Below are 18,454 nucleotides of genomic sequence, written 5' to 3' on the forward strand. Positions count from 1 at the left end.
TTCGTCCCCTTCCGCTTATTCGTATGCATTACCCACTCATTTCGCATTGGTGAGTAGAAAATTTGCTGATTTTTTTTAAAATCCCTTTCTGCCTTTCCCCCCTAATTACACTGTATCCGTATCCCCACACATACACAAAACTAAAAGGGGGTGAATGAGGGGGAGATACGGAAAGTTTAAAGCAGTTTTGCACCATGTTTCATGTTTACCAGCATTCACATTCTAACATATTTTTATGCCTATACACGCCGGTGGTACCAATGTGCTATCTGTAATATTGGACGAACTTTGCTTTCACAAAGTTCCCTTTTTCTTTTTGTTGTTGTCTGTTTCTTCTGTTTCGGTTTTCCGGACCTTACGTCATATCCACATGACAGATTTTCCGCATTAGATTGGCTATCCAGACCCGCATACACAAGTATAACTAAATAAACATATATATATATATATATATATTGCTGCCGGCAGTCGGCGGCATCACAAAGAAGGGGAAAGAGAAGAAAGAAAAGTAGGTTTCCAAAACAAGTTGGGAGGAGGTTCTTCTTTGGTTTCATAACTCCACTGAAACATAGGTGCGTTTTCATTCTTGCTGCTTCCTTTCCCCCTTCTTCTGCATAGTGACCTCCAACTTCCCTCCGTAAACGTGTTACAAAAATGCAATTCGATGAAGATATTGTGCCCCTTATGGAGAAGATGAATGCTGCATTGGATCGAGTGCATCAGTGCCTCCTTCCGCTTCTCTCGTCCTTAGACGAGGATATGTTGGTTTCCAATTACACTGTGGATGAGCAAGCTCGCATTTCCCTTTCAGCCGCCTCCGCGTTGTTGTTTCTTACGTATGCTCACGACAGACTTCTCAACCGAGCTCAGGGGGCAGGGGAGGATCAGCAGTTGATGCTTAAAATTAACCGTGTAACGGAGTACATTGGCAAGTTACGGGAAATAACATCATTGGAATGTAAACCTCGGTCAAGTAAGGGACAGACACAACAGGAAGGACATGATGGTGATGTTAGCGAAGTTAGAAACCGCAAGAGGGAACGCGGTGAGCCGCCTGAGAAAGCTACAAAGTACGCGAAGGTCGATGATGGGCGCGCTAGTAAGGGTGGAGCTTTGGAGAATGTGAAAGCCGATGGGGAAGATGCTTCGGTGGACCCCTACGGTGATGCGATTCTATTCAAAGAAATAGAACGCAAAGGAGGCAAAACATCTGCTTTAGTGCAGAACTTGTTGCAGCACGTTACGGGAACTAACAACTCCTGAGTGATGAGTGGAATTAAACACATGTGTCAATATTTATAGCCTACCTTCAATTACATTTCTGGCCTAGCGAGACACTTAAAGAGAGGCAAACAATAGTGAAATAAGAGTGCGGGAAAACGGGGGTTAAGTTGGTGTAGTTTTATCTTCTTCCGGGGTGAGCGTATCCCGCTTATTTTACAGTTTGCAATTTGCTTTCCTCAGTGTGTATCGTTCATATCGTGCCAGATTTCTCAAGGAAGAAGAAAGTGTCCATTTGTGTTCCCCCCCCCTACCCCGTTTCCTATCTTACGTCACCCGCGTATTAATGGTAACGTCTACATCACCCAGATCGGGAAACCTCCCCTTCCTGTACGTAATTTCATTTATTAAGTGGGATTGTGAAGTGTGTGGTATTGTGGAAAACAATAACATTTCAGGTGATTTAGTGGGATGGTGCGCTAACGTTTGCTTAAGGTTCTGTTTTTCTTTCTTTTTCTTTTTTGACTGCTACGTTAATCTTGTCGACCCCTTTTACCGCATGTGTTTTCAACATGCATACACATATCGTTTCCTTTCCCACCCCCTCTTTCTGCTTGTTTGTTGCGATGGATATTTTGTATTAATATCTTTTTGTGAGTGAAAGCCTCAGGTATAGAGGTTGGGAAGGGCATGTCCCGCCCCTGTGGCGTGCAGTTGGCAATTCCGGCAAGGTTAGCCGCTATAGGATTGGGTGCTGCAGTGTTTACGTTTCTATTGAAAGGGACATTATGGGGCCGGCCAACCAAACTGGCTGCCGGAAGAAACTGTGAAAGAAACAACACTCCATTGGGGTCTCCAAAGCGCCTCCGAAACAAGGAGGATTCCCTCGGCTGCGTTGAAATGTTTCGTCGCTTTTTAAAGAAATTAGGGCGTACCAGCGCTGCTGAGAAGGTGGTTGCTATACGTACGGCTAAATCTCGCGATGCAGAGATATACCGTTTGTTACTTCTCAAGCACCAGAAGCAATTGGGTATAACTTTTTCTGTAGCTATAGAAGAAGTACCAGAACTTAGTGGAGAACTTCAAATTGTTGTAGGCCCACTTGAAGACTACAGGCGACACAACAACTGTTCCCCCTTCTCTACCACTGCTGTGACCGAGAGGGAAAGGCGCGTTGGTGGATCTGAGCAGTTAGCTGAGGTGGAACAGTTGCTTGTTTGTCGCATCAAGCTTCCCGAGAGGCGCTTTTGCCGTAACATTCCTCCATTCGTTATGAGGGTTCTCGCTGCACAAGCAAACAACAGTTTGGTGTTCAGCACACATGCCGCCGAAGTCTTGTATTGTATGCCCCGGATTGAAGAAGAAACCCGTGAATATCAGAATAAGCATTTGCTGAACACCCAGGGGGAGCAGAAACAGAAAAAATGCAAACGAAGTGGATTGACTTCGTCGAGTCCATCGTTAACATTGGGTAAGGGTGCCATGGTTTTAGGGGGTTCATCGCGACCCACCTCGAATTCGACTTTCGGTAGCCTGCAAGACACTTTACAGTCTACTCCATCTTGTGGAAGCATCACCATTCAGTCGCAGCTGCGGGTGCAAGGACACGAAACCGCCGTAACGCAAAACCTTGGTGAAAATATTGATGTCAATGCCGTACTCTTCTCCACATCTCTATTGGTGTGCGGCGACAGCACCTCTAGCGGAAAAGTTGGCCCGGCATTTTGCTGTAGCGTGCCAAATCGTGTACAGGAGAAAGACGAACCAACGCACACTGCTGTTCGTGAGGCACTTCTCAACACCTTGTTCCTCGTGCCCCCCAAGGGGTTGAACCGGTGCCCACTGGAGAAATTGAGGCAAAATCCGTTAGGCGTTTGGCGTGCATCCCGCCAGTCAGTGCTGACGACTGCAATGCTTTACGTAATTGACGTTGCTTCCGCCAACGGTGATCCAATGGTTTGTTATTCAAGGGTTGTGGATGAGGTGGTAGCGCAAGCCGTCCTCTTGCACCACGATGGGATGGTGTTGGATTTCATAGGTGCTTTATCTGAACGTTTTGGAAAACAGTACACACCGCACTGTACGGTTTTCCAACAGGCAGTTGAAAGCCGGCGTGAAGATCATAGTCGGAGTGGAAACGTTTCCTTCCAAGTCGATTCATCAAATCCGTGTGAAAACCTTCAAAACATACTAGAGGAACTTCCTTACATCTGTGAGTTCATCCTTGAACATCGAAATGATTTCTCCAATGCAGTGCTCACGCCGGGTGGTTCGAATCTGCTCGAAGAGGTCTTTGGTGTTCCAGCCACTGTTTTCCCTTTCCTTCCGTGCGCTCGTGAGAGCATCGCGTTTATTACACAATCATTTAACTGTATCGTAGAAACCTATGGGTCGTTGAGTTCAGAGGGGTTTTGCAAATTCAGGAGCGATGTGCTTAACGAAAGTAAGGCGGATGTGATGGCTAGCAGTCAACGGTGCTTTCGTGAGTTAAACAACTCACGCAGTGGGATAATCTCCTTTGAAGAGTTGTGTCATTGGATGGCGCGCAAACTGTCGAGCGACAACACACTCTCCAATCCCGATGCTCGCTTACTTTCCATTGCCATGTCCCTCGGGTTACCGATGGCTTTATTGTTGGGGACACGTCAAGAGTGGGCTCACCTGAGTCGGGCACCGATATTTAATGGGGAAGGGGATCAAGGATGCAGACTAGCGCATGCAACGTAGTGCTGAAAGGAAAACAGTGTTCAAAGAATGTCAGTTGGTAGTGTGGAACATGCTGAGCAGGGGAGGAATAAGTTGCGGTGTATCCGTTACTTGTTCTGGCGCACAGGTCCTTGACAATAAGTGATATTTCATTTGACCTCAAAACAATGCGTCGTGTTCGTCGTGGGAAAGTGATGTGCAAAGAGAAAGAGAAGGGGGAGATGTGCTGGAGGGGAAATAGGGAGCCACTGATGTAAAACAGGTGAGGAACTCGAAGGAATTCCTCATGTTTTGGGGTGGCAAGGGGCATGTGTCTGTGTCTGTTTTTTTTTTCTATTTTTCATTTGAGGGTTCTGCGGTGCCGTGATAAATATGTGAGAAGTTCGGTTGCTGTTTTGGCACTTTTTTTTTAACGGTGGGGAGAGATGTCGAATTTAAAGTGTTCTCTTTTCCTTCTTGTGTTTGACTTTGGTTACGCGTTGTACCACTATTATCATATCCTTTCTTTTAACCTTTGGGAGACATATCGATTTTACAAAGTCTGCTCAAATCGTCGGACGCGATCGCTTCGACACTCAGTTTGTGCTTCCGACGTTCAGCAAAAGTTTAAGGACAGACGCTGAAACACGGGAAATTCTTTACGAGAAAGGGTGAAAGGTAAAAAAAAAAAATAGGCTTAATCGAAATTTACATAGAAATTAACTTGCGTTTGTTCACGTGTGTGCTTGTGTGAAGTGGTAAAAACATCATTTGCCATACACACGTGGGAAGAGGTAAACTTCATTTGCTCGTTAGGGCATCCCTTACGCTTCAGCAACTGCAATACCAAAGGGGGTCATGCTCAGTCTTACGCGTATCCTCCGCAAGAAAATTCCTGTTCATGAGTTGGCGGGGAAAATTTCCCGCCCTCCCCTGCGACCCTTCTCTGTTGTTGTAGCGTCGGACGAGAAGGGTGGGATTGGGGACGGTGGTACGATCCCCTGGGAAATACCTGAGGACATGCAATACTTCAGAAGGGTAACGACAAACCTTCGGGGGAAAAATGTAAAGCCATCGCCAAGTAAACGGAATGCTGTTGTGATGGGGCGGAAAACATGGGACAGTCTTCCACCAAAGTTCCGTCCACTGTCTAACCGCCTTAATGTTGTGCTGTCACGAAGTGCGACAAAGGAACAGTTGTTGGCTGGTATCCCTGATCCCATCAAACGAGCGGAGGCTGCGAATGATGTGGTTGCCGTGAACGGTGGGCTTGAAGACGCACTTCGGATGTTGGTAAGTAAGGAGCACACATCTTCTATCGAAACGGTGTTTTGCATTGGTGGCGGGACTATATATAAACAAGCCCTTTGTGCCCCATGCGTTAATGTGTTGCAAGCTATCCACCGGACGGTGGTCCGACCAGCCTCAAATTCGTGTAGCGTTTTCTTTGACATCCCAGCCGCAGGGACAAAGACCCTGGAAGGACTTGAGTTGGTGCGGGAAAGCATAACGGACGAACGGGTATCAACCGGAGCTGGCGGAAAGAAATATCAGTTTGAGAAGCTTGTCCCCCGAAACAGCGAAGAGGAGCAGTATTTAAATCTCGTTGGCCGCATAATTGATGAGGGATGTACGAAATGTGACCGCACGGGTGTTGGTACCCGCTCCCTCTTTGGGGCCCAGATGCGTTTCTCTCTCCGCAACAATCGCCTGCCATTACTAACCACGAAGCGTGTCTTTTGGCGTGGAGTATGTGAAGAGCTGTTGTGGTTTCTTCGGGGAGAAACAAATGCAAAGTTGCTGAGCGACAAGGGGATTCACATATGGGATGGGAATGGCTCACGAGCATTCCTTGACAGTCGTGGCTTGACTGATTATGATGAGATGGACCTCGGACCTGTTTATGGCTTCCAGTGGAGGCATTTTGGTGCCGACTACATTTCTTGCAAAGTGGATTCCGAGGGGAAGGGTGTTGATCAGATTGCAAACATTGTGAAGTCATTGATAGAGAATCCGGATGACCGTCGCATGATTTGTACAGCTTGGAATCCGGCCGCCTTGCCACGCATGGCGCTCCCACCATGCCACATGATGGCGCAATTCTACGTGAGCAATGGGGAACTCTCATGCATGTTGTACCAGCGGTCATGTGATATGGGTCTTGGCGTCCCCTTCAATATTGCTTCGTATGCACTGCTTACATTCCTCATGGCAAAAGCTTCTGGACTTCGGCCGGGCGAATTGGTGCACACCCTTGGCGATGCACATGTTTACAGTAACCATGTGGAGCCGTGTCGGAAGCAATTGAAACGCGTGCCCCGCCCGTTCCCTTTCATCGTGTTCAAACAAGACAAAGAGTTCCTGGAAGACTTTCAGGAAAGCGATATAGAGGTCATCGATTATTCTCCGTACCCCGTAATTTCTATGGAGATGGCGGTATAGGAATGGGTGGAAATGCTGAGAATGATTCTGCGAACACGGGCGCGATATTGTTTATGGAAGCAATTGTTGAAGATGTTGTTTTACGCTGCCGGGTTGTAGGGAGAGTAGTTTCAACTAAAACTAATGGCGACCGAAAAGTTTGCACAAGTGTCGATACATTTTTTGGAGCGAACGGACCCAGTGCAGTCCCCACCTGATTTTTATTATTTACAACAACTTTCACATTTGTGACATACATAGATCGAACCCCTCTTTCACTGTAAATGATGTTCCTTTGTCATTATTGTTTTTCGTTACTACTTCCATTTTTTTAAAATATATATATATATATATATATATATATATATATATATATATCATGGTTTAATTTCTCCTTTCTCTGGCCCGCACCTCCCGCGCCCTGTGGTGACGGGAGTTGTCGATTGCACAGATTCATTTGATTTCTTGGGGACGCGTATCGCAAATCCCCTCTCATGTATTTCATGAGAGTACTATAGATGTTTTTTTTTTTCCTTTATAGACGGGTGGGAGAATGCGGATTCTTAATGACGGTGTATACATATGTATGCCCGTGTGTGTGTGCGCGCGGTCGTAGGGGAGTATTAGGGCAGGTAAGCGTGTATTCTTATCCATCATTCGCTGAATGTAACAGGAAAGTTTCCTTTCATTCTTCAAATTACTACGTTTCTTTTTTTTTTCTTTATTTAAGCAGTCACTGACCGCCTATTATATTCAGCTGTGGTTCATTTTACTGCCACTTTTCATGAGGGGATTTGTTTACCTCCCTTCCATTTTTCTGGTTCCTATGTTACCTATGTTGTTTGTCTTCCCAATCTTCTGTGATCGGGAAAATAGTGAATAGAACATAATGCTATATGACTTTGACAACTTGGTTTGCTGACATGGATGTTCCTCCGCGTGTTCGTTCTGACCTTCATTGTACGTTGTCCTTACTTTTTCCGGATCTTCTTTTTTTTTTAAAAAAAAAGGGGGCAGAAAGAAACGGCTATATACATTAGTATACATATATACACACACACATATATATATATATATATATCCTTCACACTTTAGTAGTGGGATTAACGTACACACAAATACCGTATTTGATCTCGAACACTTTTGTTTTACAGCTATACGTACGCGGAGTGATTAACTGAGGTAACAACAGCGGCAGCGTCTGCATTAATAATACGTTTAACGATAATAATAGTAATAATAATAAGTTTAGTCTCAAAGTGGACGGACACCTAGCAGACAGGTTCACATACACAGACACACACACACACTTAGTTATTCCCTCGCCTGTTTTTTAGAATTTAAAAAAGAAAAGATTCAAAAAAAAAAAAAGAGCGCGGCACTACAAACGATATAGTGGGTGGTCGTGTTGTGTCTTTAAGTATAATTTTAATTACTAAGCCTCACCGAGTCACCTAAAATAAGTAGCAACCGTGGTAAAAAAGTAACGGAGAGGAACGAATCGAAAGCAACCATAACAGGAAACGCAACATAAAAAACATAAGGTGGAGGTAATTGAACGTGTCACACTCACTGCCGACTGCGCAATACACACGGAGTGACAAGGGCTTTTGTGCAAGATGCCCCCAAAGCAGCACCGCCACCAAAAGAAGGACAAGAACGACAATGCGTTGCAGAACACAATTGGGTTTGTTCCTCCTGGAGCCACTCTCGCCAGTGTGTCCGGTTACCGTCCCCCTGACGCCTTTGTTAACCGAATCGATAGAAATATACCGGTCCCCGCCCGCCTGCGCCACACACCAGTTTCCCTCATTGAAGCGGTGAATGATTTCCACTACGCAATGATGAATGATGAGGAACGCAATAATTTCTACTATGAGGTTTTGAAGAAACATGTGACTCCAGAAACTGGTGTACTGGAGATTGGTGCTGGATCAGGTTTACTGTCTCTCATGGCCGCTAAGCTTGGTGCGAAGTGGGTTGTTGCAGTGGAGGGAAGCGAAGAATTGGCGAAGTTGGCACGTGAGAACATCCGTGCTAATAATATGGAACATCAGGTAAAGGTTCTTCATATGATGAGTACAGAGCTCAAACCAAAGCACTTACCCGAACCACCGGATGTTCTTTTGTCGGAGATATTTGGAACGATGATGCTTGGAGAGTCGGCACTAGATTATGTTGTGGATGTGAGAAATAGGTTACTGAAGCCAACAACGAAAATAATTCCACAGTTTGGAACGCAATACGCCGTCCCCATCGAGTGCGACGCTCTTCACCGTATTTCATCTGTATCGGGCTGGCGTGACTTGGACCTGAAGCATATGATGACATTGCAGGATACCGTGAGTATTGTCTTTGCTAAACACTACGGTATCCGTATGAACAGTGTGAACTTCAGGAGGTTAAGCGATCCCATAGAGCTATTCAGAGTCGACTTTAGCTCCTCGAATCGGAACGATATTTCTCGGCGAAAGCACTTCGACGTTGTGGCTAAAGAGAGTGGAACGGCCCATGCAATGTTGTTCTACTGGAAAGTTACCGACGATGAATTTGTCATGTCAACGGACCCGGAAGACACAGTCAACAACTTCCCACGTGATATGCAGTGGGGTCAGGCGCTTCAGCTGTTGGACGCCTCTAACGGCCCTCTGCCCACACCGGTTGTATTCACCGAGGGAAAGAATTACAACTTTGAGTGTAATTTTTCGGGAGACCGCGTGATTCTTCACATGCAGCTCTGCCCCGAAAGTGGGAACGGTGAAATGACTGAGTGCGAGGGCAAAACAACCTGACCTGGAGGAAGGGCGTGGCTCATATTCACAAGAAGGGGAAAATGAAAAGGAAATGAGGGTGAACCGTGTGATTCTTCACATGCAGCTCTGCCCCGAAAGTGGGAACGGTGAAATGACTGAGTGCGAGGGCAAAACAACCTGACCTGGAGGAAGGGCGTGGCTCATATTCACAAGAAGGGGAAAATGAAAAGGAAATGAGGGTGAACCGTGTGCGTCAAGTTTGATAAGCCGACACTGTTTTTTGATGCTGATTTTTTCTGGGTTTCATGCAGAAGGTGCGTGTTTGTGTGCATGCATGTGTGCTCAAAGAAAAGTTATCAAATCCGTCTTGAGGTGCACTGCATTTGCTTCCATTCCCCTCGTTTGTCTTCGACAACCTTCAGTTAAATGAATACACATGTCAATACGACTTGGGGCGCTAAGCAGGATTTGATCGATGCAACTGCTGATTTCTTTGTCTGTCATGTCCCCTATCCTTTCTTCACTCTCCCACTCCACACACTACGAAAATAATAATAATAATAATTGAGTCTTGCATTCCAATGAAGCATGCAAAGTAGTCTCTCTATCTCGCCTCTAGAGCTTCATGAGCGAGCTGCGGATACGGACAACGAGTCCATAACGAGCACAGATAGCACAAGAAGCGGGGGACGATGTAATGGATCCCCTTCTCCGCCGAACGCATCCCCGTCGAGTCCATCACTTCGAGCACACCGGCCAAACTCCCGCTCCTTCCGCCGCGGTGTTGGCAGTCGCAGTGTGGGAAGGTGGAGGCGAAGCGGGGGGAAGTGCTGTAGTGATCATGTGCCATTGTTCCCAAACCAACACAACCCAATGAATATTGTGCTGAAGCCGTACCCAAACCGAAGGGTTCGCTCGGTATGCGCAACTAGGGGGCCGCTGGTAACAGCGCATCGTAACGGTATTCACGTGTTTCGTCAGCGGTTCATCATACCAACCTCTATTTCTCATCTGTCGAGTCGTCGGGGCTGTGCCGCTGGAGGTGCTGAAGATGGTGGAGATATGGTGGATATTCGCACGGGACTTTGGGAAAATGTCGACTTTCGAAGCCACTTCCAGCTGCAAGACGCGTACCTTTGTGTCGCTGCCGAATCTGTGTTTCACGACGGTGAGGTGATACCTCTCAAATGGAACCGGTACATCGCTGCGGCCTGTGGGAGTGACAGGACACGCTATAGTGTTTGTGTGCTAAGTACATCGGCGAATTTCCTCCTTCACCACGAGCTGCACTCTAACAACCGTATTGTTGCCTTGAACTTTGCGCTTGTCGCCATGGAGGCAAATCGGGACAGCAGGCGCTACCAACCGTTTGTGGTTAGTGTTGATGAAATTGGTGAGGTGGTCATTTTTGATGTGGAACGTGATCGCGCAACGAAGTTGACTATGTGCTACGCCATCACTACCTCTAGCGATGGGACTGCAGCCGCTGATTTCCCACCGAAGGAGTTGTTATGTGAAGGTAAGTTTACGCTTTTACCGGCATGTCGTAGCAATGGCGTTAATGAAGGGCGGCAAGAGCCTTTACACGAAGGCTCACAGGCAGACACCCCGTATCGGCTTGAGGCCGGGCTAGCCTCTAATGTCTGTCTCGTCGGCCCATGCCAGGTCCTATGCAATCATTGCAGTAATTGGAGCGGGCCTTCACCAGGAACAATTTTATTAAGTTTGTTTATATCGTCCCACGCTCATAGCTCCGCAGGCCAAGCAGAGTTGCACGTTTACCAACTGCGTGTGCTGTACAGCTATATAACACACCGCGCCTTGGTGGTGTGTGAAACCCCTATCGTGCGTGAGTGCGCACCAGATGAAGTTTGTGATGCCGGATGTGCTCTTTTGCCTATTCCGTACTCCTCGGGATTACCATCTTCTGTTTTGGTTGGTCGACCCCGTCTGCGGTTCTGGCGCGTAAGTGGCTGCTCAGGGAAGCTATTGCACGTTAACCGTGTGTATCAGGACAAGGATGGAAGCGGGAAAGGTGCGCGAACGCAACGGGAGTATTTTGTTCGTGTTGTTCCTCTTGGTCGTCACGTACTTCATCATGACAAGTCGATGTCTTGGCTGTGCTTCGCCGCGCTCACCGACAATGACGTCGTTTTGCTACTTGGGGAACGTCCAAAGCCTCCCGCCAGCACCTCATCTACGGGTGAAGAAGTACCACCGCTGGACCCCATTATCAAGCCGGAGGCACTAACTTCAGCAGCGGAACAAGCGATGTTGAACGCATGGCTTGACGAAGTGGAGCAACCGGAAGCCGAGAAGGGCAAGGCTGACCCGCTCGTGCCACGCGATGACCGACGACAGGGACAGCAGGTGCTTCTTACGGGGGAGAGTAGCACTGAAGCCGTGTCTGTTACAAGGACTCCTTTGCTTTCACCTGCAGATCCTGGTAATTGTTTTACTGTTCTCATGGTACTTGCGGAGCCCAACGTCAACACAACGCAGACTGGAAAAAAGGAGAAAGACAATCACTCGCGTGTGAGACAGTTGCTGTGGGCGCCGCAGAGTAATGAACTGCTTCTCTATATGGGGAATGATGAAGATATATATTCCATAAAACTTCCATTTGCATGGCAAGTAAAAACAGAAGAAATTGTGAATAAGAAACTTGTGGATGAACCAAGAAGAGATCAAACAGAGGACAGAGAAGCTGGTGGCTGGTTCAGCTCGGTAGTTGTTCCTGGAGCCATGTTCAGTCTTGGTATCGCTCGACCACTAATGTCGGCTATGTGGAGCATCACGGGTGAAAGCGAACTGGAACAATCGTCGGTTTCACAAGCGTTTCAACATCATCAAGAGCAACCCACGCACCCTCCCTTAGAAAACGATGACGAGAAGCTCACCACTCGTTCCCTCAGTGCGGTGACGATTGACATTGATACAAATGGAGGCGCAATCACACGCCGCCGCAAACGTCGTGGGATGAATCGGAGCTCCAGTTCCGTATTCAGCGTGGACGCCTCAGTAACGGAGGACGCATTTAGTTGTGAAAATTTTGTCGACAGCTGCGACGATAGCGCCCGCAGAGCCTACTTGGCAGGGGAGCGCGAGAAGTTTCTCACTTCTTCAAATCAGTGGTGCCCCCATGGAACTCAAAGTTGTGTTCTCAGTGTGGAGACCTTGGTGCGGGTGGAGCAACTCGCTTCAACAGCCGAACCTCTGCAACGCAATGCCATAACATATGAGTGGACTGATACACACAACCAACTTTACATGCAGTTTGTGTCGGAGTTAAATGATATCGTTGAGGAGGAGCGCTCGCGTACCAAAACATCAGGATTTCATGGAGGAAAACCCCCACATGAGAAACAGCGTCATGTTCCCTTCGAAGCCTTCATTGGTCGCCCGCTATTACATGATATTGGTGACTGCACTCACTCCGCAGGATTTATGCGGTCTTACAGAAGTTTGCAGCACAAACTCAAGCATGTACGCGGCGAAAGATATGTCTTTGATTTCGCCTCCTGCTTTGCGAGCAAAGCACCACCCCAGTGGTTGCTCGATATACAGGAGGAAGATCGCTGCAACTTTGAGCTGGCGGATCTCCGAGTAGCGTTCGAAGCAGACATGGCAAAGCTGGTTGCAGAGGAAATTGTTTGTATTTACGAAAATGAGGAACTTGTGCAAAGTAATGGCGGTGGCGGAAGGCGATGGATGTCTCACAAAACATTTCCTTTCGATGACGAAGGTGGTGAAGTTGTAGATATTGTATCGCTGAATGCTACAGCTGCACTGGGAAGCCTGGCTACAGTGGGAGCTGAGCCGCAATGGCGCTGGGCAACTGAGGAAACCGTACCATCGCGCTGCGTTGGTTCTAAATTAGCCCACAAAAGGCTGCATCAGTGGACTATTGGGGAATGGATGTATGCTCCCCGTTGGCCAACACGTGAAGAGGAAAAGAGTGCAAAGTTTTTATGGAGCAGCAAAAATTCTAACGGTACCGCTAGGGTGAGACGCCGCCGCCTTACACGTAAACGCATCGATATTGCTGTGGAGGCAGCGAGGGAGGAACGGAGGCGCGAATATGAAAAGGAGGTAGAAGAACTTCGTGAGGAGCTGGGGTTCTAGAATTATTGGCGTACGGTCAGGGGGAGATGCTTACATTCAGAAGGTGAGTAAACTGCTTCCTTCTCAACCTCGTTGCTTTGAGATGTGCCCAACGTTGCTACGCGAAGAAGAAACATGCAACTTTGGATATAGTGTGTGACATTCTTCGGGCGTGAGCTACCTTCGTAGCTTCTCTTTTCGCATATTTGTAGCTCAAAAAGCACCTGTAACACTGCGCAGTTGCGTGTATCTTTCATGATAACTTCTGTTACGCGCAAAAAAAGGTAACTTTATAAAAGAGTTTTTCGGTGTAGTCACCGCACCAGATCATTCGTGTGTGTGTGTGTGTTAATGTTAAACATTTGGTAACTGATTACCGGGGAGCCGTGCTGTAATTGGATTTGACACATCTTTCGTACTTCCATCAGTGAGTTGTTCTCCCCTTTTTGCGTGATTCTTTCTGTTTGTCAGCCTTTCTGTGTTGCATAACTTTTGGTAAGCAGCACATCATTCGAAATTACAGTTGTGTCCATCCCGTAAAATGCCGGTACCTTGTGGCTATTTTTTTCTTTTCTGTACCCCCTTTCGTTCTGCACTCGTTTTAACATACCGGCGTACACTCTCCGTAACATTTTCTTTTTACAACAACAAAAAAACTGTGGAAAAAAAAGAGGGAGAAAAGAACCGCACACGGGAAAGTTTGTCTGTGTGTGTGTTTTAATTGGCCTTCCATGATTTTGAGGGGAAGGGTTGGAGCCGTTTTTATTGATATTTCTATTAGGCACGATGGTCCCATAGATATGCTTGACTTTTTCAACCGCTCGTGGAATGTGGAGCTGACACGCAATGCAGCTTCGGAAGCCACCGGATGCCTGTTGCGCTTTCCGTTGCTAAAAGTTGGCTCGTCAGTGTGCGCTGGTGTTGTTGCGTCTTTGAACACTGAGGGCCTTCTTCGACTGGTGTGCAGCAGCACCGTAGACAACGCACTCGCTGTGGCAGACTACGTATTCGAGTACGTAAAGCAGAGGTTGCCAACCCCTGTGTGTGGTAGTAAGTCTATTGTATTTTTCCAGTTTATGTTCCGCCTTAAGCAACAAGGCGTAACAGGGAAAATTCGAATCGATACATCCAACGAATCTGTTCAATGGTTCGAGAACCACATCGCCACCGCTGTTGCGAATGGAGTTGAGGGTCGACAAGGTCGCTGGTGGGCTGCGATCACCAAACACACTGTCATTCGCTCGCAACATCAAGGTGCATTGCGCATCGCATGCCATTTTAAGCAACCGGCGCCTTGGTGCGAAGCGCGTGCGTTGGAGGAAACATCAAAGGGGGATGAGCGGGACGCTGACAACTTCTTCGCTAGTGAGATGATGTCAGTTATACCCATGGGAAGTGTGTTCGTTGCCATGCCTCACAACAGGGAGGTAAATCCAGAGGTACGTTTATCGTCTCTTAAACGACTCCAGTCAGAGGAAGGGGAAGGAGTAAGTATGGCTTCATCATTGTGGCAACCGCAAACAGAGGTTGAAACAAAAGCGACACCTCAACGAGGAAGTGACGGTGGTGAGGCGGTTGAGGTGCTCACCGGAAACGCAGCGACAAAATGTCCAACTGTTGTGAAACCTCAACTGAAAGTAGAGGTGACATTGCGACACACGGGTTATGCGGTTGCCACAGCGGACACGCAGGAGGGGCTATCCTTTTTTGTTGAAGAGGTGTTGATTCCTTTTCTTCACAGGGAAAAGTGAGCGGTGGTGCGGGGGACGCACATCGCTCCCACACGAGTGTTTGACATTGTTTTCCCTGGTGACGCTGGTCACCTCTACGTGGCACTATGATCCCTTACACCGTATTTTGCAGGAAGAAATCAAGTGATGGCAGCGCTTCCTGCATGGACGGCACTATCATGTTGGCATTGATAGCGTCGGTGGGGAAAGGGTGGCTCCTACGAAAGCACGTTGCCATTTCAAGATTTATATATGAAGATTGACTGTGGTGTCAGATATAAAAGAGGGCGGAATAGCGGGGAGAGCATGAGGAAAATCAGTAGCTGTTTTTGAATTCGTTATATTATACGTGTGTTTTTGCGTCCTTAGACACGAGGCCGCAATCGGGTCGACTTCGATGCTTCTTCCCTCTGTTACCGGATCATCGTGCTCTTCTCAAAGTTGAGAATTCATCAGTTTTGTGTGAGTGGAGCCTTGTTGGGGAAAATAACATGTGAACTTCCCTGAGTAAGAAGACAAACCAACTATTTATTACTGCGGTTTCCCTTCCCCCTTTTTTTTTCATCTTTTGTTTATCTTGCTGTTTGAATTGGACATCAGGATCGAATTGAGCGTTGGTTGCGAGGCCGGGGGAAGCACCAGCTACCTGTTGGTTCCGGTCCGCGGCATACTTTGCCGTACGTTGGCCATCAGCTCTCAGTATTGCGACAACGGCCCCCTCAAAAAAAGAAAAAAAGAGCTGAAGTGTTGTCTCCTAAAGTCGGTCCGGTGAGGAACTCAACCACAGGGCCCTCGGTCACGTGTCAAGTTTACACTGTGGAAGCTCTACAAACCAAAAATAAAATAAATATAAGGGACAAGCAAGGGAACTAATTTTTTTTTTTTGGGGGGGGGGGTCGTGACGAAGAGAAAAGGGATCTCCGACCCTTTTAAGGCTGAAGGCCACAAAAGGAGGGATACAGGCGGATGACACCTCTTGGTTTTGATTTTACTTCATTTGTTCTTTCGTTCGGAACAGGAGTATTCGTGGCACTTTTTTTAATGCGGTGGGGATGTCCTTTTCAGTTCTCCGTGCGCTCAAAGATGCGGCAAGCAAATGCTTTTGCCTGTTGCGGTGAGCCTCTTAAGATGACTTTGGTTGTGCGCAGGGACCTAAAAATGGGAACGGGGAAAATTGCTGCGCAGTGCGCTCACGCGGCCGTTGCCGTCATGGAGGAAGTGCAAAGTCGGCGCAGTGATAATGGTGCTAACCGCAACGACAGCTGTTCTACGTATGGTTACAGTGGCAACAGTGATCATTACTCCCCTGCTGCATCTCAAATGTGCGTTGGGAGTGGTGCAGATAGGTGGGTGTCGTGGTATGATGCATGGAGGTTTGCTGGCAGCAAGAAAGTTGCTCTTCAGTGTGAAAATGAAGAGCAACTAATGGAAGCCTACAGAGCCGCCAGGCGTGAGGGAATTCCACATGCTGTAATCCGTGACGCGGGAAGAACTCAAATTGCCGCGGGGAGCAAAACCGTGCTGGCTGTGGGACCTGCCCCAGATTCACTTGTAGACCGTGTAACAGGTCATTTCAAACTCCTTTAATGGAGATGGTGGTGCGTTGTAGCCTTGAAATGTCTGCCCTTTTTGTATGTGTGGTTCTGCTGCTTATGATTTCCCATCGACACGATTAGTTATCACCGCAGGTTGTCAGTTGCACTCTAAACGAGTGAAAATTCACAGCTTGGGTGGTTGTTGCCGCTTTACCGTCCCCACAGCGACATCTCTAGAAGGTAAAACGCACACACACACACACACACACATATATATATATATATATATACCTCTGCGCATGATTATTCGACCGCTCGTTTGTGCTCATGGGGTCCGGTAAGGCGGGTCAGAAACTTCTTTAGCTTTATCAAATTGTGGAACTGCTCATCCCCCCCCCCAAAAAAAAATAAATAAATAATAATAATAACAATATTAATGTCGCACTCAGCTATTCAATTGCGTTCCCTCATCTTTCCCTTCTCCCTTTGCTTTTGTTATCTTCAAGCTGCCGGTCTGTCACCATGAATCAGAAGATTCTCCTAGCGGAAGCCCTCAATATCCTGCAAAGGACGCGGGCTTCTGAATTGGAAGTGGACTGTAGACAGCAACAGGTAGTTGGAAATAATAAGCTCCGCAGTGAGCTTTCCAACCTGTGCAGTCTGTATGAGAGGGTTGGAAACGACTATCTTCTTGGCGCTGAAATAATCAACCATGTGCGTCGCACCGTCATGGGGAATGATGACGTGAATAGCCGTCGCCTAACGGCCTTCTGCGAGGGAAAAATGGAAGAATGTATGGATCGGTGCGAAGTTGTCAGGGCCAAAAAGGATAACATTCTTCTCCCTTTAACCCAGATGGGTCAACATGCACCAAAGGAGGGATTTGACCTTGGGGATCCGGTACTTTTGGCTAATGGCAATTCCTTTACAATCAAGCGTAGTAAACCGTTTGAACGCACGGTAGTGCTTAGGGATGGATCCTACGTTTTTTGGATTAAAAACCTCGACTCCTATAGCATTGCGGCCCCAAAGGTCGCTGTTCTGTTAGAATTTAGTACCACACTGGGTACGGCTCGACGTGTGCAGAAGGTTGTTCCTTGCCAGTGTGGATGGAAACACGTTATTGGCGTCATACAGCCGGTGACGACGCGTGTGGTGGTAAGCAGTGATGCGGTTGTGCGGGATTCACACGTGGAGGTTGCGCTGTATAGCCTCAAAGAAGCGCCTGTGCAACCAGATGAAAAGAAGGAGTTGAAATTATCAGAGGTGTCATCGGTCGCTGGCTTAGCAAAGGTTCAAGGGGTTGCCGACAACGATGTTGCAGCTCTCACAGAGCACAAGGTTCCCAACAGAACGTTGCCCACAGGACCGGAAGACAGGATAAACACCAAAAGTGAGAAGGATATCACGGAAGAGTTACAGTCCCTGAAGGTGCCTCACGTTTCTTCAAAGGAGTCATCCGCGCCGGTTCCTCCGCGTCCTGCCCAAGAGATCCCTCAAAACATGAACTGCGTCCAGCGTCTGCAACAGTTGCAGGAGTGTCTTAACGCATGGCCCAAGGACGGGGTCATGGCAGTGACACTGGGGAGAGAGCAGCGACACATCATCCGGAGTCTCTATGCGCTCCCGTCTCCCGTTGAAATTGACGAGGGCGACGAAACATGAACTTCAAGGGTTGCCATTTACAGGAACAAGCTAAATTCGACGAAACTGGCAAGGGGGGGGGAACATGAACGATGTGTGGAAAGGACATAAGACAGAGTGTTGTCGGGTTGTTCCTGCGGCTTTTTATACTTCTTTTTTTAAAAGTCCCATCAGTTGGACATTCCACGTGTCTTATTGCCGGTTAGCGTTGTAAAAAGCGCAGTTAATTTGAGCGGCAACTGGACCCCTCGGCATTAGCAGCAACGGAATTTCACTTTCATGTGCAGTTTAAGACAAGCAACGACGAAACGTTTATGGGGTAAGGCGTTGAAGTTACATTGTTATGTCACGGTGCTACTCT

At 47.5% G+C, this 18,454-nt stretch overlaps 10 protein-coding genes across 10 annotated transcripts; 9 read left to right on the plus strand and 1 right to left on the minus strand.

Moving 5' to 3' along the window:
* Nucleotides 1–239: 239 nt before the first annotated feature.
* On the minus strand, nucleotides 240–584 carry TbgDal_VII6320 (hypothetical protein, unlikely; the record flags this gene model as incomplete). Its single annotated transcript, XM_011776717.1, has 1 exon — nucleotides 240–584. One exon carries the CDS (start codon nucleotides 582–584, stop codon nucleotides 240–242), a length of 345 nt encoding a protein of 114 aa, XP_011775019.1.
* A 70-nt stretch (nucleotides 585–654) lies between these two features.
* On the plus strand, nucleotides 655–1,263 carry TbgDal_VII6330 (3' exoribonuclease, putative; the record flags this gene model as incomplete). Its single annotated transcript, XM_011776718.1, has 1 exon — nucleotides 655–1,263. The coding sequence occupies one exon, from the start codon at nucleotides 655–657 to the stop codon at nucleotides 1,261–1,263; it is 609 nt and encodes a 202-aa protein (XP_011775020.1).
* A 304-nt stretch (nucleotides 1,264–1,567) lies between these two features.
* Nucleotides 1,568–1,882, plus strand: TbgDal_VII6340 (hypothetical protein, unlikely; the record flags this gene model as incomplete). The annotated part of the gene is made up of 1 exon (XM_011776719.1): nucleotides 1,568–1,882. One exon carries the CDS (start codon nucleotides 1,568–1,570, stop codon nucleotides 1,880–1,882), a length of 315 nt encoding a protein of 104 aa, XP_011775021.1.
* A 29-nt stretch (nucleotides 1,883–1,911) lies between these two features.
* On the plus strand, nucleotides 1,912–3,948 carry TbgDal_VII6350 (hypothetical protein, conserved; the record flags this gene model as incomplete). The annotated part of the gene is made up of 1 exon (XM_011776720.1): nucleotides 1,912–3,948. The coding sequence occupies one exon, from the start codon at nucleotides 1,912–1,914 to the stop codon at nucleotides 3,946–3,948; it is 2,037 nt and encodes a 678-aa protein (XP_011775022.1).
* An 816-nt stretch (nucleotides 3,949–4,764) lies between these two features.
* Nucleotides 4,765–6,348, plus strand: TbgDal_VII6360 (dihydrofolate reductase-thymidylate synthase; the record flags this gene model as incomplete). The annotated part of the gene is made up of 1 exon (XM_011776721.1): nucleotides 4,765–6,348. The coding sequence occupies one exon, from the start codon at nucleotides 4,765–4,767 to the stop codon at nucleotides 6,346–6,348; it is 1,584 nt and encodes a 527-aa protein (XP_011775023.1).
* A 1,598-nt stretch (nucleotides 6,349–7,946) lies between these two features.
* Nucleotides 7,947–9,119, plus strand: TbgDal_VII6370 (arginine N-methyltransferase, putative; the record flags this gene model as incomplete). The annotated part of the gene is made up of 1 exon (XM_011776722.1): nucleotides 7,947–9,119. The coding sequence occupies one exon, from the start codon at nucleotides 7,947–7,949 to the stop codon at nucleotides 9,117–9,119; it is 1,173 nt and encodes a 390-aa protein (XP_011775024.1).
* A 549-nt stretch (nucleotides 9,120–9,668) lies between these two features.
* On the plus strand, nucleotides 9,669–13,205 carry TbgDal_VII6380 (hypothetical protein, conserved; the record flags this gene model as incomplete). Its single annotated transcript, XM_011776723.1, has 1 exon — nucleotides 9,669–13,205. The coding sequence occupies one exon, from the start codon at nucleotides 9,669–9,671 to the stop codon at nucleotides 13,203–13,205; it is 3,537 nt and encodes a 1,178-aa protein (XP_011775025.1).
* A 710-nt stretch (nucleotides 13,206–13,915) lies between these two features.
* On the plus strand, nucleotides 13,916–14,935 carry TbgDal_VII6390 (hypothetical protein, conserved; the record flags this gene model as incomplete). Its single annotated transcript, XM_011776724.1, has 1 exon — nucleotides 13,916–14,935. The coding sequence occupies one exon, from the start codon at nucleotides 13,916–13,918 to the stop codon at nucleotides 14,933–14,935; it is 1,020 nt and encodes a 339-aa protein (XP_011775026.1).
* Nucleotides 14,936–15,880: 945 nt separating this feature from the next.
* TbgDal_VII6410 (hypothetical protein, conserved) lies at nucleotides 15,881–16,501 on the plus strand (the record flags this gene model as incomplete). The annotated part of the gene is made up of 1 exon (XM_011776725.1): nucleotides 15,881–16,501. The coding sequence occupies one exon, from the start codon at nucleotides 15,881–15,883 to the stop codon at nucleotides 16,499–16,501; it is 621 nt and encodes a 206-aa protein (XP_011775027.1).
* Nucleotides 16,502–16,971: 470 nt separating this feature from the next.
* Nucleotides 16,972–18,114, plus strand: TbgDal_VII6420 (hypothetical protein, conserved; the record flags this gene model as incomplete). Its single annotated transcript, XM_011776726.1, has 1 exon — nucleotides 16,972–18,114. The coding sequence occupies one exon, from the start codon at nucleotides 16,972–16,974 to the stop codon at nucleotides 18,112–18,114; it is 1,143 nt and encodes a 380-aa protein (XP_011775028.1).
* Between the last annotated feature and the right edge of the window lie 340 nt (nucleotides 18,115–18,454).

The sequence above is a fragment of the Trypanosoma brucei genome, chromosome 7 (assembly GCF_000210295.1).
Source record: "Trypanosoma brucei gambiense DAL972 chromosome 7, complete sequence".
In the NCBI taxonomy this organism is placed as follows: domain Eukaryota; phylum Euglenozoa; class Kinetoplastea; order Trypanosomatida; family Trypanosomatidae; genus Trypanosoma; species Trypanosoma brucei.